General features: G+C 36.1%; 1 protein-coding gene across 1 annotated transcript; it reads right to left on the minus strand.

Annotated features, from left to right (window-relative positions):
- Positions 1–575: 575 nt before the first annotated feature.
- LOC131045074 (uncharacterized) lies at positions 576–1,835 on the minus strand. Its single transcript, XM_057978591.2, has 3 exons — positions 1,550–1,835; positions 1,242–1,393; positions 576–1,078 (listed from the first exon to the last, which is right to left on the minus strand). Exons 2-3 carry the CDS (start codon positions 1,364–1,366, stop codon positions 853–855), a joined length of 351 nt encoding a protein of 116 aa, XP_057834574.2. The 5' UTR covers positions 1,367–1,393; positions 1,550–1,835; the 3' UTR covers positions 576–852.
- Positions 1,836–21,175: the final 19,340 nt, after the last annotated feature.

The raw sequence follows: 21,175 nt of genomic DNA on the forward strand, positions 1-21,175 counted from the left end.
GGTCGCAATCTTATATACTTTACTAAATATGGTAAACTCCAATATAAGGCCATATGTATAATGGTATTGCCTATATATCCCGTTTCAGAATCATAGGCTTTGTAGTCACATACAAGTAATAGAGTGATTTAATCCTTTTCTATAATATGAGATATTCAATCTCACATTGAATTTATTGTTTCAATTAAATCTATTTATAATAGTGTGATAGTCAATATTTTTTGGTTAAATGTTAGTTCAATACCAATATCAATGTATGATTATATACAAGTTCAATACCAATATCAATGTATGATTATATACAAAACCATATGATGGCCAAGTCATATGAACATCAAATTTTTACGTAATAATTGGCTCAAGCATACATCACATATACACAATGTCACTAGTTCACACATGTATCACATATACACAAAGTGATTACCTCATACACATCTCATAGATACACGATAACTAGCTTATGCATATGTCACATATACACAATATGGCTAACTGATACATATCATAGGTGCAGACAATGACTAGCTCACACATGCATCACGTATGTGATTAGTTCACACATATATATAAATTGAATATATTTTTTTCCCAGATGAGGGGCATGGCAACCTTGGTTATAATCTATGTGACAAATTTTAATCTTCTTTTCATTACCTTAATATAATAAGACGATGTAAAATTTCGTACAAAGGGTTTTGTATGAATATACCAAATAAGTTCTACTAAAATACATTATAAAAGAGGAGTTCATCAAACCAAAAGAATATCATGAATTCACTGGCACTTTAAAGATGTCATGTAAAATACATACATCCATCAATCCTATACACCGATAAATCTTCTGGAAGTTTACTTCTTTTTTCCACCTTTCTTATTTCTCTTGGGCTTGTGCTTCATCTTTTGCTTGTTTTTAGATTGGACTGTTTGAATGCACTCAGTGTCAGCCTGGGTGTTACCTTCAAATACAGCCTTAAATCTGTTCAATCTGTCCCTACTTTCCTGTAATCTGGTAGAGGTACGGCCTATAGCATCATTCTCTAGCCATTCAATGTCACAACCTTGATGCTTCTCATGCCTGCAAATCAAATAATAAGGGCACTCCTTTAGATTAGATAATTGAGAAATCAAAGTATGCTTTCATAAACAAGTATCTTCTGCTTCTTCTATTTTGTACTGTAATTCAAAATATTTTCATAATCTGGTGCAGGTAGAGCATATGTACAGGATCATTAACTGACCTTGGATGAAGGAGTTCAGATAAATGTAATAATTCTTCACGGATGTCAAGCATTTCCTTTAAGGCATCATTTTCTTCATCAGGACAAACATTGCGTTGTTTCACCTTTGATATTGTGGTCTCCATCAGGTCCAAGAATTCGAGAACTTCAGCCTGCATCGATTTTTTCAAATTATCAGAGATTGTTATACAAAATAGTTGAGTTTTTACCCTCTTTAGGGATAACTAGCTAAAAGGGATTTTTTTTTGTAATATAACATATCACGTTGATTGTCATAATTCAGATTCACAGTCCTGTGATTTTTATACCTTGAGAGGGCAAGCTTTTGAAATAAAAGTCCCTGTATAAAATGTATTTTTGTTCCCTTGGAAAACCTCGCAAGCTTCCCGGATGTATTTGTCCTTAATAGACAGTGACTCTTCAAGATGGCTCCTAGCACAAGACGGTAGAGACTGACCATCTACTTCAAACTTGTAAGAAGTTTTGGTATCTTCAAGTAATGAACACTGGATATTCTTGTCTCTAGAGCTGGAATCAACTCCTAAGAAATCACCCTTTTCCTGTTGATCAATGCTACCGGTGTCCACTATGGATTTGGAGTGGATTTGGAGAGAGCATTCTCTTTCTCTTCTTTGTGAGACTCAGCATTGTCAGAAAAACTCTTATCATCTTTAGAAGTTTCAGAAACATGCTTTGTGATAGTTTCAAAACTATTGCTATTTGATGGCCGTGTGTTCTTCTTGCCATGTATTGGAAGCTCTTTACTCTTCATTTCTCTGTCCCTTTCATCTAAAGCAATCGTATCACCTTTATCCTGAAAGATAGACTGAAGTAGAATTTCCTTGCATTTAATGTTCTCAGGTCCAAGAACAATGAAATCAGCAGTACTACAATCAAGTTCAGGACTTTTAACTAAATCAATCATCACCAATGGGTTATCAATATCTCTCATTAACCGAGAGAAGTGAATGAAAAATGCATCTCTGCTTGGATTGTGATTTTGTAAAAATTGATGCAGCTTTCCTCCAAATTGAGGAGGCAAATTCTTTCTGATATGTTCATCTCGGAAGATAGTTGACAGCATAGTCCTAGCATTCTGATATAGATCTGTGCTGTTGATACCCATCAGGCAAAGCATAATGATCAAACGTGTTGCCATCTCTGGAAAATAAGTTCTGCTGTCAATCTTGAAAGTTTTGATCCATGTAAATGTTTCAGTTTTTGAAGTTACCAACAGCTGCCAAATTATATCATATATAGGATGGTAAAACATTTCAAGCCTTCCCTGGCAACTAGGTAAAGATTGTGATTGAAGAAACCAAGCACAGGAGGAGTTCCCTTGTTCTCCAGTCATAAATTCTACAAAGAAAAACCTTGGCAAAAACAAGCCTTCTGATTGATATTCACATGAAGATGAAAAGAAGAACAGCTTTTCCAGTTGAGAGAGGAAAATGTGTGGAGAAATGTAGTCACTTTGGTTCTGCCAGTTCTTAAAAGTAGAGTATAAAGCTGTTCCAAAGCTTTCTATCAGACTCAGCCTTTTATCTTGCAAATTGATTCCAGTAAATGTTTCCATATGCAGCCAGAGCAGTTCATTCTTCCAGCAATCATTGTGTTGAAGACTCTTAAGAATTTTCTTACCATGCTGTGTCACCAGATCCTTAGGCAAAAAGGGGAGCGATACTTGCAATCTTCCAATCTGACCTGGAGTTATGCCATTATGCATTTTGCTTATTATATTGACAGTTATATCGTTGAGAATCATACTGCTTGTTGGATTCTCACGCAAAGAGACAAGGTTCTTCACATTTTCATTCTGTGTCTCCAATGGGAAAAAAATCTCAAAGAAGCGTTTTTCAAGGTCTTCAATATTAATCAACTTTGTTACATTTCCAAACTCAGCTAACAGCTTATCTTCCAAAGCTTTTGAAACTTGATAAATTTGAAGTATCAGATTGCCTTCAACAGTAAGGTTACAATACTGATTTGTACATGAAAGATAGATCTTTTGAAGCTTTTTGAGAACCTGAACTCCCACAGAAAACAGTTCCATTAAAAGAAACTCTTTTGCATGAATAGAAAAGTTCTGGCAACTAATCTGTGCGCAGTTTCCTCGTCTCTGCAACAGTTCAACTCTCCTGCCCTTGAGCCAGAAGGCTTCACTATTAAACACAGTGCAGAATCTATTATTTCTGTTCACTCTGGTGCCAAAATATTGACAAGCAAATTCAATGTAGATTTTATCTTCTTCTTTTTCCTGGTTCTTTTCTAATTTTGAAAGTGAATCCACAGAGGATAACAATTTCTTCTTTAATGAATTCCAAATAAACATCATTGTCGCTGAAGAGACTCTATTCTCCAGCAGCATTTTGAAGTTATCATCCATGTTGAGAAAACTCCTTCCTTGGTCATGCTGAAATGTTTTGACATAAGAACGAAGGTGCACATCAAGAACTTTACGAAGAGAAATAACTTCAATGTTGACATTTCTCATCTTCTGTGTGAGGATCATTTGTTTTACTAACTCAGGGAGACTTTGAGACTCGCTTGAAAATACTGATGCTTCACAATCAAGGGAATCAAGGACCTGAGGTACATGGTGCAGGTTTTGATTAATTATTTGTTTTATTTTGTCTAATAGTTCATTCTTTTCAGGAAACTGCTGTAGCGGCCATCCTCTATTTCCCATTCCCCACAAACAATTTAACTGCATATGTAATTGAATTGATTTAATTGCTTGTTCATATTTCCCTGCTTTTTCTAGCATGACAGCTTCGAGTAACAAATCTCCTTTCATCTCTGCCACCTCTGCAGCCTGTATGAAGTTCCCATTTGCCTCTTCAATTCCCAGAAGTTCATCAAAATAATCTTTCCTTGTAAGAAAAGATCTAACTAGGTCCATTGTAGGAAAGGCTTTCACAAATTTCATCATAGACTTGGAATCCTTTTTCTGATGAAAATGAGTTGCACACATTTGAAGATATTCAGTTTCAATTTTTACACCTTCACAAGCCTGACATTTTCCACAGTTTGATTTGCAGTTTTCTTTTTTCAAGATTTGAATAAATTCCAAACCAGTCTCAAATAATTTTCCCTTTATGCAGGCATTCAGGCATTTGGAAACACAATTAGCTCTGGCATATGCACTTGCCGCATCATGCCAGGATTTTGCCTCTACAAAGCAATCTCCTGCATCTTGGAGCCGTGTTTCATCACATTTTTCCATGTATATTCTGCCTGTTTCACAAATCAACATAGAACAAATGATATTGGCACATAGAACAGTAATATCAATATGCGTTCTCATATAATGATATCAACGAGATAGATTTATAAGAGAATTTGATAACGCGTGCCTGCAGGGAGAGCAAATGACTTCTGAATCTGCCTGTAAATGTCTTGATTCTATACAGGCACGAGGATAATTCAGACCCAAATAGGGGATAATCCACATCATAGACTGAAAGAGGTTATTTCCTCTTTTGAACAATACCAAAAGCCATGACTACTATTCATAGCATTTTATCCTCTTTGCCCGACAAAAATTCAAATAAAAACATTCGCACACTTGTCTAGAGATTGATTTATAAATTTTATGACATGCAGGAAGTTGAAGATCCTAAGTAATGTGGATGTTTTTGCAAATTAGCATCAATTTGTATGTTAGATAACGAGAACTGACATTTCTTTTAAGGCCCTTAGACTCTCCTATTATGTCTTACATCCATTTTATTGAATGCCAACGAGAACTACCGTGACCATGACAGTGCATCGACTCCTTACGTCAGTATTTATTATTTTTCCTATTTCCTTATCTTTTTTCGTTGTTATGCTATACTCACATCACATAATGGGATATCGTTGATATGCTATACTTACATAATGGGATATCTGTGATTAAAATTGACAAATTTGAAACAATTCAAATAATCTATAAAAAAAAATAACTATAAATAAGGTAAATTTGTAGATTTAAATTAAAATAAAAATTAAATAATTTAAATAGATTAAATTAAATAATTAAAAATAAATTAACCATCAATAAAATCTTCTATAATTAAAATTGACACTTTTATAATTACAATTGATTTTACTATTACTTTTACTTTTAATTTTTAGTTTAATAAAAAAAATTTGCATGATAAATTTCAAACAATCTAAATACTCTATGAAAAAATGAACTATAAATGAGATCCACTAAATTTGTGGATTTTCTTTTAAATTAAATTAAATTAAATAATTAAAAGTAACAAACTAAATTAAATAAGTTTTAAGACATACATTTTCAATGGCCTCCATGTTGAGTATTATTAATGCATGGTTGTACTTAGTCTGACTAACTTGCAATTATAATAAGAATTTCCAAATTAAATATTTAATTCAATAAAATGTTTAGTGTATTTTATTTTAAATTAAATTAAATAATTAATTTAATTAAAACTAAAGTAAAATAACATAAATTAAATTAAATAACTTAAATATAAATAAATTAAATAACTTAAATTAAAATAAATTACATGTGTAGTTTTTAACAAGTTAGAATTAGTTTCATATTTAGTTTTATTTGATTATATATTCAATATGTAATATATTTTATAAAATTGTTTCAATAATTTAAATTTTTTAATTTTGATAATATTTTGTAAATGTTGTTGTAATTGATCTAATAAGTATGATATTAAATTCTAATTTTTTTTCATAAACAATTATCACATCAATATAAATCTATATTATTATCAATTTTGTTCATATGTGTTGTCAATACATTTTAGATTTTACATGTTTTTCAAACCAGGCCACCAATGAGAGATAATTAAAACAGATTAAATATTTTTGGAGAGGGGCTCTGCAACCAAGGACGAATACAAACGGTCCTTGGAAGCAGGTTGGCTCTCTGGCCAGGGGGTCCCAAGCATACTGGGAGGCCCCCGCATTCAATTCGGCTCATGTCTCCATTAATAGAGAAGAATAAGGTTGGGGTCGGTAATAAATCCAACTAGAGCATCGCCGAAGGGAAGAAAACTAACCAGGGCAACGCCGAAGGGAAGAGATCATTCCGCTAGGTTGTTGAAGGGCATTGCACCACCTTCCTAGAGGATGCAAGGTTCGAGTCGGAAGTCTTCCATGATGCAGCAGCAAGCCAGGCCCGCGAAGAAGGTGAGGCTACCTCAACACCCAAAGTTGTCATTAAACCTAATACTTCCATGGTAGAATGTATTTCTAAGGAAATTTCTAGACTTAGGGATTCTGCGATTTTTTTAGCAGCCCTTGATATAGATAGAATGTCGTCTAGGCAATATTTGAATAGATGGTATCAAGATGTTTGGTTTTTAAAGCTTGGCATTCATTTTTTCTTCTGTAGAATGTTACAAAAAGGATTATTTCTTATTTTTTTCAATGATAAAGAAACATACAAGAAAGTGTTAGAAAAACAATTCTGGAATGTTGGAAACTCTTGTTTTAGGGTTGTTCCTTGGAATCCTGTTGCATGTAATGAGGAAGTTATGGCATTGTCTAACCCTAAATGGGTTGTTATAAAAAATGTGCCGCCTTTTTTATGGAATTGTATTTCAAAAATTATCGAACCCCTAGGCAAAGTGATTAAAATTGACTCCTCTGCTGCCTTATTACCCCATATGGATGCGAGAGTGCTTATTGCCCTCAACCCTGGCTCGACTCTTCCCTCTGTAACTAATATATCTATTGAAAACCAGTTATTTTCATGTCCCTTAGAATATTTGGGGGGAATTAATGCTTGTCATAAGTGCAGAAGAAGTGGAAAAATGCCGCTCATCCCAAGAAGACCTCTGCTTGGCATTCTCTACACTCTGCCTCTGAAGCCCCCTTGAACCCTAATCAGACTAACCCTACTCCCCCCCCATTACACCCTGAATCTTCGCCTTCCATCCCCTCCAACCACTCTCAATCTAACCATACTGACCCGTCACCCCCACCTACCACTGATCCCCCACTCACTAACTACCACCCTCAAGGCTGCTCTAACCCACCCAGTGCTCCTCCCTCGATTGCTGAGTGTTTGGCTAAATATCAGAAGGCCATAAAAGAGGCCAATTTGGCCACCGGTATCCCTAGATCAATGGAATCTGATGTGGTTGTGTTCCCCACTAACATTGGTGGACCCAAGACCCAAAATGCACAACAAATTGTCCTTGAAAAGCTAAAAATGGTTGCAGAACATAGAAAACAACTCGAAGTGGCTTTAAGTAATCAGAAAAAGGAGATTGAGTCCAATACCATGCCCTTCCTCCATGAGTTGGTCGAAGGGGATGATGGTGGTCTTCAAGATACCACCAATGCCATATGCATTATAAGTCTCGGGGCTGAATGTAGGGGCAATTGGGACATCCTTGGGGAAAAGAACATCCCTTCCATAGCTGTCGATTCAAATACTCCCTTGGAGGCCAAGGTGTAGGGGGAGGGGACACAAAACCCTACCACATCCCTTGAATTAGCATCAGGTGACATTGATGGGAATTTGGGGCTCACCATCCCCCCTTCCGACCAAGCCATTGAGGATGATCATGGCATTGGACCCTGTGTGGAACCTGATGAATGTGAGGTTAACAACAATGGTGGGGATAAGCCATTTTCCCAAATCCTAGAGTATTTGACTTTGGCTCTACTAGTGGGGAAGGGGACCTATCAAGTAATAAATCCAAGAAAAAAATAAGGAAAAGATCTCCTAAGGTATCTAAGGAGACATCAGTTAGGAAAGAATCATTGGGACCCGAACAACTCTTTGAACTAAAGAAAAAAAGAGGTAGACCACTCTCAACAGTGGCCTTTGATGCTAGTCACCTCTCTAACCCTGAGGAGTGGCCTAAGTGCTTCGAGGGGTTTAAGTCCCCGATGGATACTACTAAACAATCCTCCTAATGTTGAAAGCCATCTCATGGAACATCAGGGGCCTTGAGGCCCCTGATAGGAAATATGTGGTCAAAAGATTTCTAAATATGCACAAAGATATTGATTGTCTTATGCTCCAAGAGTTAAAATCATTGGGATTCACCTTAGAAGTTGGATTAAAATTCATTTGGAGGGAGGCCACTCCCATGTATACCAACCACCCTAAAAGAAGAGGAGGGGCTGCAATTTTATTAAACCCTAATTGGGCTAATAAGGTGAAAAAATGGGGGCAATCCCCTCGTGCAAGGGCAGTATGTGCTATCATTTAGAATGGCAACTCCACCTTTGACATCTGCTCAATTTATGCCTCCAATGACTACCGGGAAAGACCAAGTATGTGGGAATGGATTTCTAACTTGGAAGATATCCCCTGGTTCCTGGGAGGGGATTTCAACATGGTAGTAAATGCTCAAGATAAATAGGGAGGTAATAAGGTAGAATGGAAGGGAGTTGAGAGATTGCAGTGGGAAAGGATGACTAACAAGATGAAATTGATTGATCCTCTAGAAGGAAAGAAGGCTGAGTATAAAGCAATATGGTACACTTGGTGTAACCATCAACAATATAATAAAAGAGTCTATTGCAGGCTTGATAGATTTTATTTCAACAAAGACTTCTTTGAAATTATTAAAAATGATGGGGGGTTCAGTATGCTGTCATACCATACACACTTTCAGATCATCATCCTATTATGATAGGGCTAAAGTTAGCTGATAATAGGGTGACCCCACCAAACCCTAGCTCGAACTTCAGAATGAACACTGGCCTTCTAAAGTATGAAGACTTGAAATGTGCTATGTGTTTGGTCAGAATGTTTAATAAATATGGTAATTCCCAGATGTCCAACATAGATAGATGGAATCGGAATATTAAAACCTAGACCTCACTCTGTCAAGTTGTGGGTAAAAAGAAGGCGAAAGATGCCAGAGCCTCTGAGTTACAACTGCACAATGCCCTCCAAGAGGCTGAACTAGAACTCCAAGGGGATCCTGAGAACATATCACTCACCAACCAGCTTGTTAGGGTCAAGACTGATCTTAGAAGACTATAGAATCAGAAAATCAAAGGGTGGAGAGCTAGGGCTAAATTGAATTGGTTAGATATTGGAGATCGAGGATTTAAATTCTTCTTTCATATTCTTAAAATGAAACAAGCTAGAGAAAAAATTGACACTATCTGGGATCAAAATAAGAACCTCTCTGACCCAACTGAAATTCTTGAATGCTTTGCCCAGTTCTACAAGAACCTATTCTCTATTGAACCAGGTAGGGAGGAACAAGAAAATGCCAGAAAGATTATTATGTCCTTAGTCCCTAAACTTATTGACAAGGAGGATAGTAGGATACTTGAAATGGATATTTCAAAAGAAGAAATCAGGGGAGCTATCTTAGCTCTTAGCAATGATAAATCCCCCGGCCCTGATGGATTTCCAGTAGAATTTTATAAAGAAAACATTGGATGGATTATTGATGATCTGCACTCCCTATACACTGAGGTGATAAATAGTGGCTCCTTGGGCAAGAATATTAACCAAGGTCTAATAAAGCTCATTCCTAAGGAAGGCGACAAAACCCTACTTAAAAATTGGAGACTTATCACATTGTTGAATGTGTCTTACAAAATCTTAGCTAAGTTGATTGCATGCAAATTGGAAAAAATCTTGCCTAAGATTGTCAGTACTACTCAAACAGGGTTTGTTAAAGGACGGTATATATTGGAAAACTTAATTACATGTTGGGAGTCCCTACATTGGGTGAAGGAATCAGGGTAGAGTGGAGCGATGTTGCTTATAGATTTTGAGAAAGCTTATGACATGATAGAATGGGACTATATCATTTAGATGCTTCAATCATTAGGCTTCCCTCCTGGATTTTGTAATATGGTCAGAACTTTACTATGTGATGCCAATGCTGTTGTTGAAGTCAATGGGTTAAGGTCCTCCAATTTTGCACTTATTAGATCCATCAGACATGGGTGTCCTTTAGTTCTTGCTCTCTTTGTTCCAGCTGCTGATGCAATGTTCTACTTACTTAAGGACTCCTCTTCTACTCCCCCTATTAGGGGTATTACATTACCTAACAAGGAGGAAATCTGTAATGTCCAATTTGTTGATGACACTGTACTATTATTTAAGCTTGAGGAAGAGAACCTTTCCGCCTTGATGAAAAATATTGATATCTTTTGTCTAGCATCTGGCAACAAGATTGCTTTACACAAATCCAATCTTCTTGGTTGGGATGACAACCCTCCGGGCTGGCTTACAAAGTTCTCCCTCAATTGGTTGGGCCCAACATAGATTGTAAAATATCTAGGTATTCCCTTCTCCGTTCTCCCAAATCTAAAAGAAATGTGGGAATGGGTAAGGAACAAGATTGATAAGAAACTCTCCAAGTGGAATAGGAACTTTCTCTCCTTGGCTAGAAGATTCCAAGTGTATCAAAAAATATTGGCCTCATATAATATCTATTTCTCATCAGCCTGGCTATTTAAGAACTACCAATTTAACCATGTCCAAAAGCAGATTAGGGAATTCTTATGGTCAGATGGCAAGGGTACTAAGAAACAACATGCAGTCAAGTGGGAGTGGTGCACTATGAATAAACTATTTGGTGGGATGGGGTTGAAAGACCTGGAGCTACAAGGCATTGTTCTTTCTTCCAAGTGGATTCTTAAGGCCATGGAAGGTAATGAGCCATGGAAAGTGCTTATAAGGAATAATATTATATGCTCAGTTCCTAAGAAAGCTAAGAAATGGAAAGACCTCCCAATACTTGATAGTCTTATGGGGCAGTTTGAGGTAGCTCTGACTGGTTCTGATATCTTCAGGTCCTTATGGAAGTCTTGGGAACATGTGAGACACTTGGTGAATATCAAAGTTGATGGCACTGAACAAGGGAATAATGCTAATGACAGATCAATATGGTGGAATCTATTTCATAATGGGAAACCGTTGGCCATTCTTCAAGGCTGTTCTGCATTGAAATGACATAATAGGGGTATTGAACACTTTGAGCAGTTGTTTGCAAATAACCAACTCAGACCGTGGGAGGAGTTGCAACTCACCTTTTCTATCTTGAAATCCCAGAGTAGGACGTATAACATACTTAGAATGACATTATCCTCTACTCTCCCCCTCTCCCACCTCCCTCTCCCTCGCCCCCCCATGACTGCACTTTGCTGGACTGATGGCACACCTCTCCCTTCCCTTAAAGCCAAATGCATATATGCTACACTCACTGAGGCTGATACCATTTTTCTGCACCTTAACAAATGCTGGGACCTAAACTGGGAGCCAAAGACCTGGAAAGATTGTCTGAGTAGGTTTTGGATGGCCCATAATGAACCGAAAAAACAATTCTTTGGCTAGCGCCTACTGTTAAATAAACTCCCCATAAAAAATAAGGAAGGTGCTTTACTAAGTTGTAACATATGCAGAGTACCTAAATTTGTGAAACATATCTTTTTTGAATGTCACTTTGCTAAAGAAATATGGAGACTATTTGGATTTAATTTAGAATCTGTCTCTCTTGATTACATAGATTTTATTCTAGCCTATATCAAGGGCTGTAGGAGAATTGCAAATATCTTTTGGTCTTGTTTTTCTTTGGAGGTTCTTTGGCTCATATGGAAGTATCGCAATGATGTCATCTTTAATAGCAATACCAGGCACCTCAATGGAGACTATTTTGAATGTCACTTTGCTAAAGAAATATGGAGACTCATTGCTCATTCTATTTCCATGCAGGTTATTGTTGTGCTTAAACTCGACTCGGACAAGTTTGACAGGTGGATCAAGGAGGGGGCCACTACTGTGTACATTCATAAACTATCACACGGGTTCACTTGGGAGAGGGATGAACCAGGCAAAGCAGCTTTTGAACAAGCATTGATGGCCTTCATGAGGCAATTGGAACGTAGACAGATGCATATGGAGATCATTCAGGAGGAGGCTAACTTGATTAGTGAGCACACATCCCATCCTCATAAAAAGGATATACTTGATGGTTGGGTGGAAGTGTGGCGGGAAGGAAGTATGGGGTGGGTGGCATGACTCCCCCCACTAGGAAACAACAAGTCACCAGATGCTGAAATCTTAATTCCCTAACTGATGCATAGATTGTTTTAATGTTAATTTTGTCTACAAATATGAATATCAAATGTAATCATCCCTGATATAGTGGAGGTAAGGTTATAACCTAGTGTCAATATTGCGGTAATATGTGTATACTGATTTTAGTATCAAATTCTAGTTATAAAATCTTGAAAATGATCATAAGAGGAAATATACCACAAAAATTGGATATTTAGAAGGAGTTTTAGTCACCGAGGAATCAATGTAGAATAGCATTATGTCTAATCAATGATGGAAAATCTATGGGATAAATACTAGATTGCCTGTTCTTGAGGTTGTTGATGCAACTAAGTTGGTGCACCCAAGCATGGGATATTTTTTAGGTCACTCTTAAGCATAAAATTAGTATTGAAAAGTGATTGCAACAAAGTTTTGTTTCCACATTTTGAAATCATGGCCAAATAGTTACATTAATCAAACTTTTAGAAATCAAAATGGGAAAGATAGCTTAGTTTTGTCATATGAGATAAACTTTTATTGACATTGTTAATCTTCATTCAACTAACACTTATATTTCATATTGAGAAGCACCTACCCTTATCTTATATGGATGCAATCCTTCTATTATGCTATAGTATATTCCCTTGTGCATTGTTCTTCGTATGTACAGTAGTGGGATGATGAAATGGTCCTCACACACTTTCCAACAAGGATATTTGACCACCTTCAACTTGATAGGTTATGTTGATGCATGTTTTGTGATACCCTCCAACACATAATAAAATACCGCGTATTCTATCCTCTCTTGAACAAGGGAAACTCAAATGCTAAACAATGTGGTCAATTAAGGCAACCCCAAGGTTTACAATGTGAACGATGCGACTTTGCGATAGATAGATTCAGCGAATGATGTGATTTGCTATTCTCACAAAGGGACTTATGCTTAGTTGGAACTTGAATACTAGACTGACTTAAACTTCAATTAAAAGACAAAAGGGATAAGGTTAGAGAAATCTAATCTAAACCTAGAGACAATGATAATAATGGATAATGCTTAGATGGAGGATTCCACAAATCAAGCTTTACTTCACCATGAGGAAATAACTACACAAAATTGATGCAATCTCCAAAGGTAACGAAAGGTTTTCATATTGTAAAACATTCATCCAAATACCCAATACTAACACAATCCAAATGAATATCCACAATCGAACTAGTGCTAAATTAGGTTTAGACTAACCATACATTGCAATTTACAATCAACAAACTACAAATGGTATGAACCAGAATTCCATCAAATATCATCACATTTCTCCATTACAATCAATGAACTTTAACTAAAACTTGAGAAGTAGAAACCATGCAAAATGTTGCAACAACACACAAAGATCCACCATATCTTCAATAGAAATCATGTATTTATTCTAGCATAGTCTTGGTAACAATCTTTGATCTCCTCCTCCTAGTACTTCTAACTCCTAATTATTAACTGTTATCTATTAGCTTTTACAAAGAGAAGGCCAAACTTTATATAGACCTTAAATTACAAAATGAAGGGCCTAGATTGATTCAAAATCAGCAAACAAGATAATTCTATGAAACCCTAAAGTGAAGTAGTTACAAATACCACCTTCTTACATTTAATGTCATCCAATGAGGAAATTACAAACTTTGAATTCATATCCTCTCGAGGGAAAGGACCAATGAAAAATTACACAACCTCAATGGCACATTTACAAGGAGTAGATGATGACATTTCCTTCAGTGCATCAACATGTCCATTTGTTGATGAGTCAGGTTCAATGAATTTGGACATGTTGAACTTGATGTGATTTTATTGGGGGAGATGATTAGGTGCCACCTCAACTAGCACATCTTGTAACTTTCTTTTCCTTAGCAATATCTCTTGATACTCCACATTTTCTAGCTTTTTGATTGATTGAGATGGTTCATATTCCCAAATTGCATCATCTCCTTGAATGTTCTTCATCTTCATAGTAATCCTTCTTCATTTTTGGAATTATTCCTCTTGAATGTCATCTTGCCTTGATCTCCTTGTCATAGTTGAACAATCCTCCATATTGTAACAATCCTTCATGATCTTGGATTTCCAATGGAAATCTAAGGTCGTTGTAGAATCCTCGTAAAGTGATCCTTGAAAAGCTCCCTCTCTTTGTCGAGTCCTCTTCATTAGTGTTTGTCGTGTATTCCATATGCTTCCTTGCATAAATTGATCTCTCTCCCATTGTGAAGCCCTTTCTCCATCATTCACCATACATCAATCCCAAAAAGAGAGAGCACACTTTGGATTATGATTGTGAATAAACCCCATGTTAACTTCTGAAATCCTTAAGTGAAATGCAAGAGGATCATAATAAGACAATGAAAATTTAACTTTTGCATTCATGGTAATCATTATGAAACACATTGCCTAATAAGATTTGTTGCACAAATGACATTTTCATCACCCTTGTCACAAAATTTCCAAAAAATTGAGGCTTGACAACCTAAAATGTTAATATTTGTCCGATTGAAGAGCCTGAATTATGTTAGTGATTTATGTTGTCCTCGAGATGATAGGAAATGATAAACTCTGAAGTCAACAGTAAGTTGGTTGTTAAAACAAGTTACAATGAAGGTCGGTAAGACCATTTTGTTAGTTGTTTTGTGAATGTGGAACCAATCGGTTATTTCCTTGGGTCAAATAAACTTTAATTCTTATGTGATAGTGAGTCAATTGCACTTCAAATTGTTTAAGCCGAGTAAGGGTGGTGAATTCTGACAACACATTATCATGCTTGTTTACGAAACCTTGGCCAAAGTAGCACTGGAGTTAGCATATGACCATTAGTTCACTTGAACCAGATACACTACTAGTCAAATGGTCATGCTAGTTAGGGGGTACCTATAGTGTGTGATCGGCTAGCCCATGCAGGTTCTAAACACCAGGATCAGATGGTTAAATGGTCGTTGTTCTTTCTTTATTCTTCTACCCTCGTGAAGGGTTGGGCCCTTCCAAAAGAAAGAGGCATGGGAGACTTATAAGTCTATGGTTGGGCAGAAAAGGCCTTGATGATGCTCTTCCTCTCCCATGTTATGTTGAGCCTTGTTTTTGAATTAGTAGGAAAGATGTAGCAATGTAATCTCTAAACTTTTCTCTTTTTTCAGACGAATTAGAATAACTAATTTTCTGTTGTTAGTTAGTTTTCTCTTTCTAATGAAAGTTAGTTAGTTAGTTAATAGTTTCCTTTTCTGCCGAATCTAATGATAGTTGTCAATTCTTTTAATAGATATCATATTAGTTACTGTTTTTCTGTACTTAAGTATAGTAGTTGTTACATATGGTATCAGAGATTCCAGGTTTGACATTAAACCTCAGGCTCAACACCTGAATACATCTAGATAGAAAGTTGAAAATAGACAGTCATGTTTTACAGGATGTGGATCTGACAAACACCTTGGAAGAAGGTTTGGAACCCAATATGCGTTGGCTAAAACAAGATTACATGTGTTGTTCATTACCCCTCTAATATGAAGACTATGGCTGGGGCCCTTGAGTGGCTTTGGAGAGAGACGAAAATGGATAGTTGTTGGCAGTCAAAGCATTTATTTTGAAAGAATTTGAAATGAAAACTAAACCTGTGATTGAGAACCCACCTGAGAAGGGTATAACAATAGAAAAACCTATGAAACATCATGTACCTACTTTGGGATATAGGCTTGTTCATTATTCCAAATTTAGCAACCAAGAAGAATCTCACATAAAGTGGTGATGACTCTTAAATAAGAGTTAACGAATTTGTTTGAATATTATGAATGTAAAACAATTTTGGCTTAGGTAATAAAATTAAAAATTTTGGATTGTGTACACTATTATTGAATAACAATTCTATTCTTGATATGTAAATGTAATAGCTTAATGAATCTAATAAAATAAATTTAATTTTCTTAGAACAAGAAAACAACTAGAATATGGATAATTCTAGGAATAATCTAGGAGGTTCTGAGGATACTAATGATCCCATGGCTATGATGAGGCAGCTTCTAGAAGCCATGAATAAGACCCAGACAAGGCTGGATAACCTACTAAGAAGGTTTGCAGGGCAATGAGAATCAAGAGATGATGAATTAGAAACCCAATCTACGAGTAACCTTGATAGGCAAGAACATGCTAGATTGAATGGACAACAAGAAGAACAATCAGAGTCCTTAGACTTCAACATCAAGAAAAACCAATTAGCAGATGATCTCTCGAATGATATGAGAAAAAGAAAAACCACTGAAATTCGAGAGTTCTATATCTGGGGATGCTGCTAAAGCATGGCCCACACAAATGGAAAAGTATTTCAAGATCAAGAATTACTCCAACAACTCTAAAGCAGCTTGGGGGGCCTACCAACTATTAGGAGAGGTAGCAAGATGGTGGGAGAATAAGAAGGTGAAAATGGGCCTAAAGACAACTGAGATCACATGGGAGTAGTTTGTGAGAGTCTTTAGACGAAGATGGCTTCTGAAAATGTTTTATGATTGAAAATTGTTGGACTTCCAGAACCTCAGACAAGGAGAGTCAAGTGTGTTAACGAATACAGGGAGAAATTTACCAGATTAATTAAATATTCACTCCATATTCAACAAGATAAAAATTTTCGTGTTAGGAAGTTTGTCATGGGACTTAATCATAGGATAAGAGGGGAGATAGATGTGCTTGCACCTCGAACAATGGATGAGGCATGTGAAAAGTTTGTCAGACAGGAGCAAAGATTGAAAAGAGATGATTCCTACTGAGATAGAAACCGCAAGTAAGTTGATTGGAACCAATCCCCTCAGAATTTTATGAGGAAGGGATTAGAGGGAAATAAACCAAACTACAAGAAGGATAGGAAGAGTTACAGTAATCAAAGAAAGGATAGAACAAAAAAATGAGGACCACCTGGAGTGTGTTTCATCTATGGAGATCACTATGCAAATTAGTGCCCAATGAAAAGTCAAAGTAGTCAGTAGTCGCAAAATCCCTTACCTCCTCAACATACAACATTCTAGTAGAGGATCCATGCAACGGTAGATAATAAGGAAGTTGAATACTAGGTCAGACCTATAGAAACAACATGTATGCTTTACAATAATCCCATAATGGTGTTGATAGACACTAGCACCACATAATGTTTTATATGTCCTAGATTACTGTGTAGATTTCCCAAGAGAACTGGTTATATGGCTAATTCATGGACAGTAAAATATGCCAACCAGACGAGAACTCGGGGAGTTCAATGTTTGTTCAAAGCTAGGGTTGATCTACCAGGATATACTACATAAGTAAACCTGTATGTGACACCTTTGCATTTCTATGATGTGATTTTGCGGGTGAATTGGCTAAAGAAGTATAAGGCCATAGTGGATTGTTTCTCCAAGAGGGTAGCATGTTTAGATGACTTTGGTAACAGAGTATGCTTTCAAGGGATTCAACATGAAATTAAAGTACAACAAATCTCCGCCATGCAAATGAAACAATGCAAAAAAAATGGTTGCCAAAAGTTTGTCATTAAGTAGGAAGAGGTTAATAGACTTAAGGAGGCAATATACCACAATGGTATGATGTATGATGCGACCATGCATAATGGTGAAGAGGTGCTATGTAATATCCCCTTATTGTACCAATTTAAGATGCCTTACTTTTAATGATTAAGTGTATAATATTGCAAATGAGCCAGTGATCTCTAAAAAAATTTATTGTCTATTACAACTGAATATATGAATATCTATATATGTTTCACTAATGGCTTAGTAGAGGAATGAGGAATTCAATCAATATTATTGCCAAATGATCTTATGATGGCAATATTCGACTTTATTATAGATTATGCATTTTTGGTCCAATTAAGAAACCTGATATGGACATTGGCTTGAGAAAGGACGGATGTCTGATAAATCAATCCTTTTTAAATGCAGATACTATGGAATGTATTGTGAACGTATATTTATATATGAACAGAAGTATACATTATATCTACAGTCACTGTCTCAGATTAATATCAATGTATTCACACGAGTATTCATGTGTAAGAGACAATAGTCTAAATTTGATCACTTTGTCTGATTGTAAAGATTACAATGGTGATCTCCCTTGGCAGTGTTTTAATATATAGTGATGGATATATGCGTCCTAGTTCCTTACGGCCGAGGCTTACTCTTCATCGACCCAATACTGGATAAGAAATGAAATATAAACTTCACGATCCCTTTGTGAGGATGTGATACACCTTTAATATGTCTTCAAGGTTGAGACGATGTGGAGTTGTGCCCTTATGTTTGGAGATAAACCTATTCCTAATCGTTTCCTCTCATAAATATCTAATCACACATCTTAGTTAGTGATTGTTAACACATAATCGGGTTCCTTAATGGATCGCATGGTAAGGTATTATTCTCAAATGATAAGTGGTTATCATTGTGTTTCATCTATTAGGGATAGTCACAACAATCTCCATTAATGATTGGACAAGAATCATAGGCAGATTATTATTTGTTTGTCATGTTACTTATATTTTATTTATTAGTTCTCCTTCATTTAGTTGTCTTAATGAGTATTATATTTTATTATTATTTATGTATATTAATTTTAATTTTATCATTAAATTGTATTTCGAAAAGGGAGGACATTCCATGCTAGAGAAAGATAGAAAGGAGGAAACCTTTGTGGAAAGATATTCTTATTTATAGGAATATCAGGATTTATTTCCTGAGGAATTGCTAGGAATACCTCCTAAGAGAGTGACTTTTCTATAGACTTGGTGCCAGGGGCTGAACCTGTATCTAAAGTTCCTTATCGCATGACAACCATGTAGTTGATAGAATTGAAGGCACAATTGCAAGAACTTATCGGTAGGGGGTTGATTCGACCAAGCGTATCGCCATGGGGAGCTTCCGTGATTTTTGTAAAGAAGAAAGATGGGACTCTGTGCCTATGTGTAGATTATCAGATCCTAAACAAGCTTATTATAAAAAATAATTATCCCTTACCTAGAATTGATGACTTATTTGATCAAACAAGAGGGGTTGTTGTGTTCTCTAAAATTGATTTACGGTCAGGCTATCATCAATTGATATTGAAGGAGGAAGATATTTATAAGACAACATTCAGAGCAAGGTATGATCACTATGAATTCAATGTATTACCTTTTGGGCTTACCAATGCACTAGCAAAATTCACGAATTTGATGAACATTGTGTTTAAGGATTGTTTGGATAAATTTGTGTTAGAATTTCTAGACGACATTTTAATTTATTCTTGAGGAATGAGGAAGAACACCTTCAGTGTTTACGAATAGTCCTCCAACGGTTACGAGAACACGAGTTGTATGGAAAGCTATCCAAGTGCACTTTCTTCTAGAAGGAAGTACAATATCTAGGGCACATAAAATTTCCACACAAGGAATAACAATAGTCTTGGGAAAAATAAAAGCTACAAGCTTGTGCAGAGAAATGTACATGAAGTAAGAAGCTTCATGGGTTTGGCTGGATACTATAGGAAGTTTGTAAAGAATTTTTATTGGATAGCATATCCTATCACCACTCTTCAAAAAAAAAGAAAAAGATTTGAGCGCAAAAATAAATGTCAAAAAGCATTTGAGTATTTAAAAGATAAGTTGACTATTGCACCTATTTTAAAAGTACTAGACCTGGAAGGACAGTTTGTGGTAGTTACAGATGCGTCAAGGGAAGGATTAGGAGGAATTCTCATGCAAAATGATCAGGTAATTGCCTACGAGTCTAGAAAGTTGAAGAACTATGCACAGAACTATGCACCGCATGATCTGAAATTGCCAGCCATCATGCACACCCTACAAATGTGGCGACATTATTTAATGGGAAAACCATTTGAGATTCAATCTGATCATCAAGGTTTGAAGTACATATTTACCCAACCTAATTTAAATGCTCATCAGAGTAGATTGATGGAGCTAATTTTTCGTTATGATTTTGAGATCAGCTATATCAAAGGGAAAGAGAATAGACTAGAAAACGCCCTAAGCTGTCGTAGACATTTGTCGTCTATAGTGACCGTGAATATATATTTTAAAACTTATGTTTTGCAGAATCTTGATGGCAATAAATATTACAACTAGGTACAAGAGGCGATACGAAACAATCTCCAAGATCCTAGATATGAAGGATTGAACATGGAGTTGGACAGACTATTGAGATAACGGGGAAGAATGTATATACTAAACTCCTCTGAGCTAAGAAAATTATTATGGAAGGAAGTGTATTTGACAACATACTCAGGTCAACCTAGTGTGACAAAAATGTTAGAAGATGTTAAGCCTCTATATTTTTGGAAAGGAATGAAGAGGGATGCTGCAAGATTTGTGATAGGATGTTTTGAATGCCAGAAAATGAAAACAGAACACTGACATCTAGCAAGGTTGTTGCAACCTCACACCATACCAGATTGGAAGTGGCAGATCATCAATATGGACTTCGTACAAGGTCTACCCATGACGAGAAATAGACATAATGCCATCTTAGTAGTGGTGGACAGGCTTACCAAGGTAGCACATTTCACACCAATGAACTTAACTGATGGAGCACATATAATTGTTCAAAAATTTGTTCAGGAGATTTTTTGACTGCATGAAGTATCTAAGAAGATTATCTCCAACAGGGATGCCAGAATGACATCTAGATTTTGGCAAACATTGTTTGTATCCTTAGGAACTCAATTAAACATTAGTTCATCTTACCATTCAGAGACAGATGGTCAAACAAAAAGGGTGAATCAAGTACTGGAGGATCTCTTAAGAATGTATTGTATGGATCAATAATACAAGTGGGAAGAATACCTTCCTCTAGTAGAGTTTGCTTACAATAATTCATACCAATCAGCCATTAAAAGATGACACCCTTTGAAGTGTTATGCAAAAGAAAGTGCAAAACT

The sequence above is a fragment of the Cryptomeria japonica genome, chromosome 7, assembly GCF_030272615.1.
Source record: "Cryptomeria japonica chromosome 7, Sugi_1.0, whole genome shotgun sequence".
NCBI classification, from domain to species: domain Eukaryota; kingdom Viridiplantae; phylum Streptophyta; class Pinopsida; order Cupressales; family Cupressaceae; genus Cryptomeria; species Cryptomeria japonica.

Coding starts and splice junctions, on each gene's coding strand:
- LOC131045074 (XM_057978591.2), bottom strand. CDS start 1,366: ATGGAGACCACAATATCAAAGGTGAAACAACGCAATGTTTGTCCTGAT. Junction 1,079..1,241: donor TCTGAACTCCTTCATCCAAG/GTCAGTTAATGA, acceptor TTTGATTTGCAG/GCATGAGAAGCATCAAGGTT.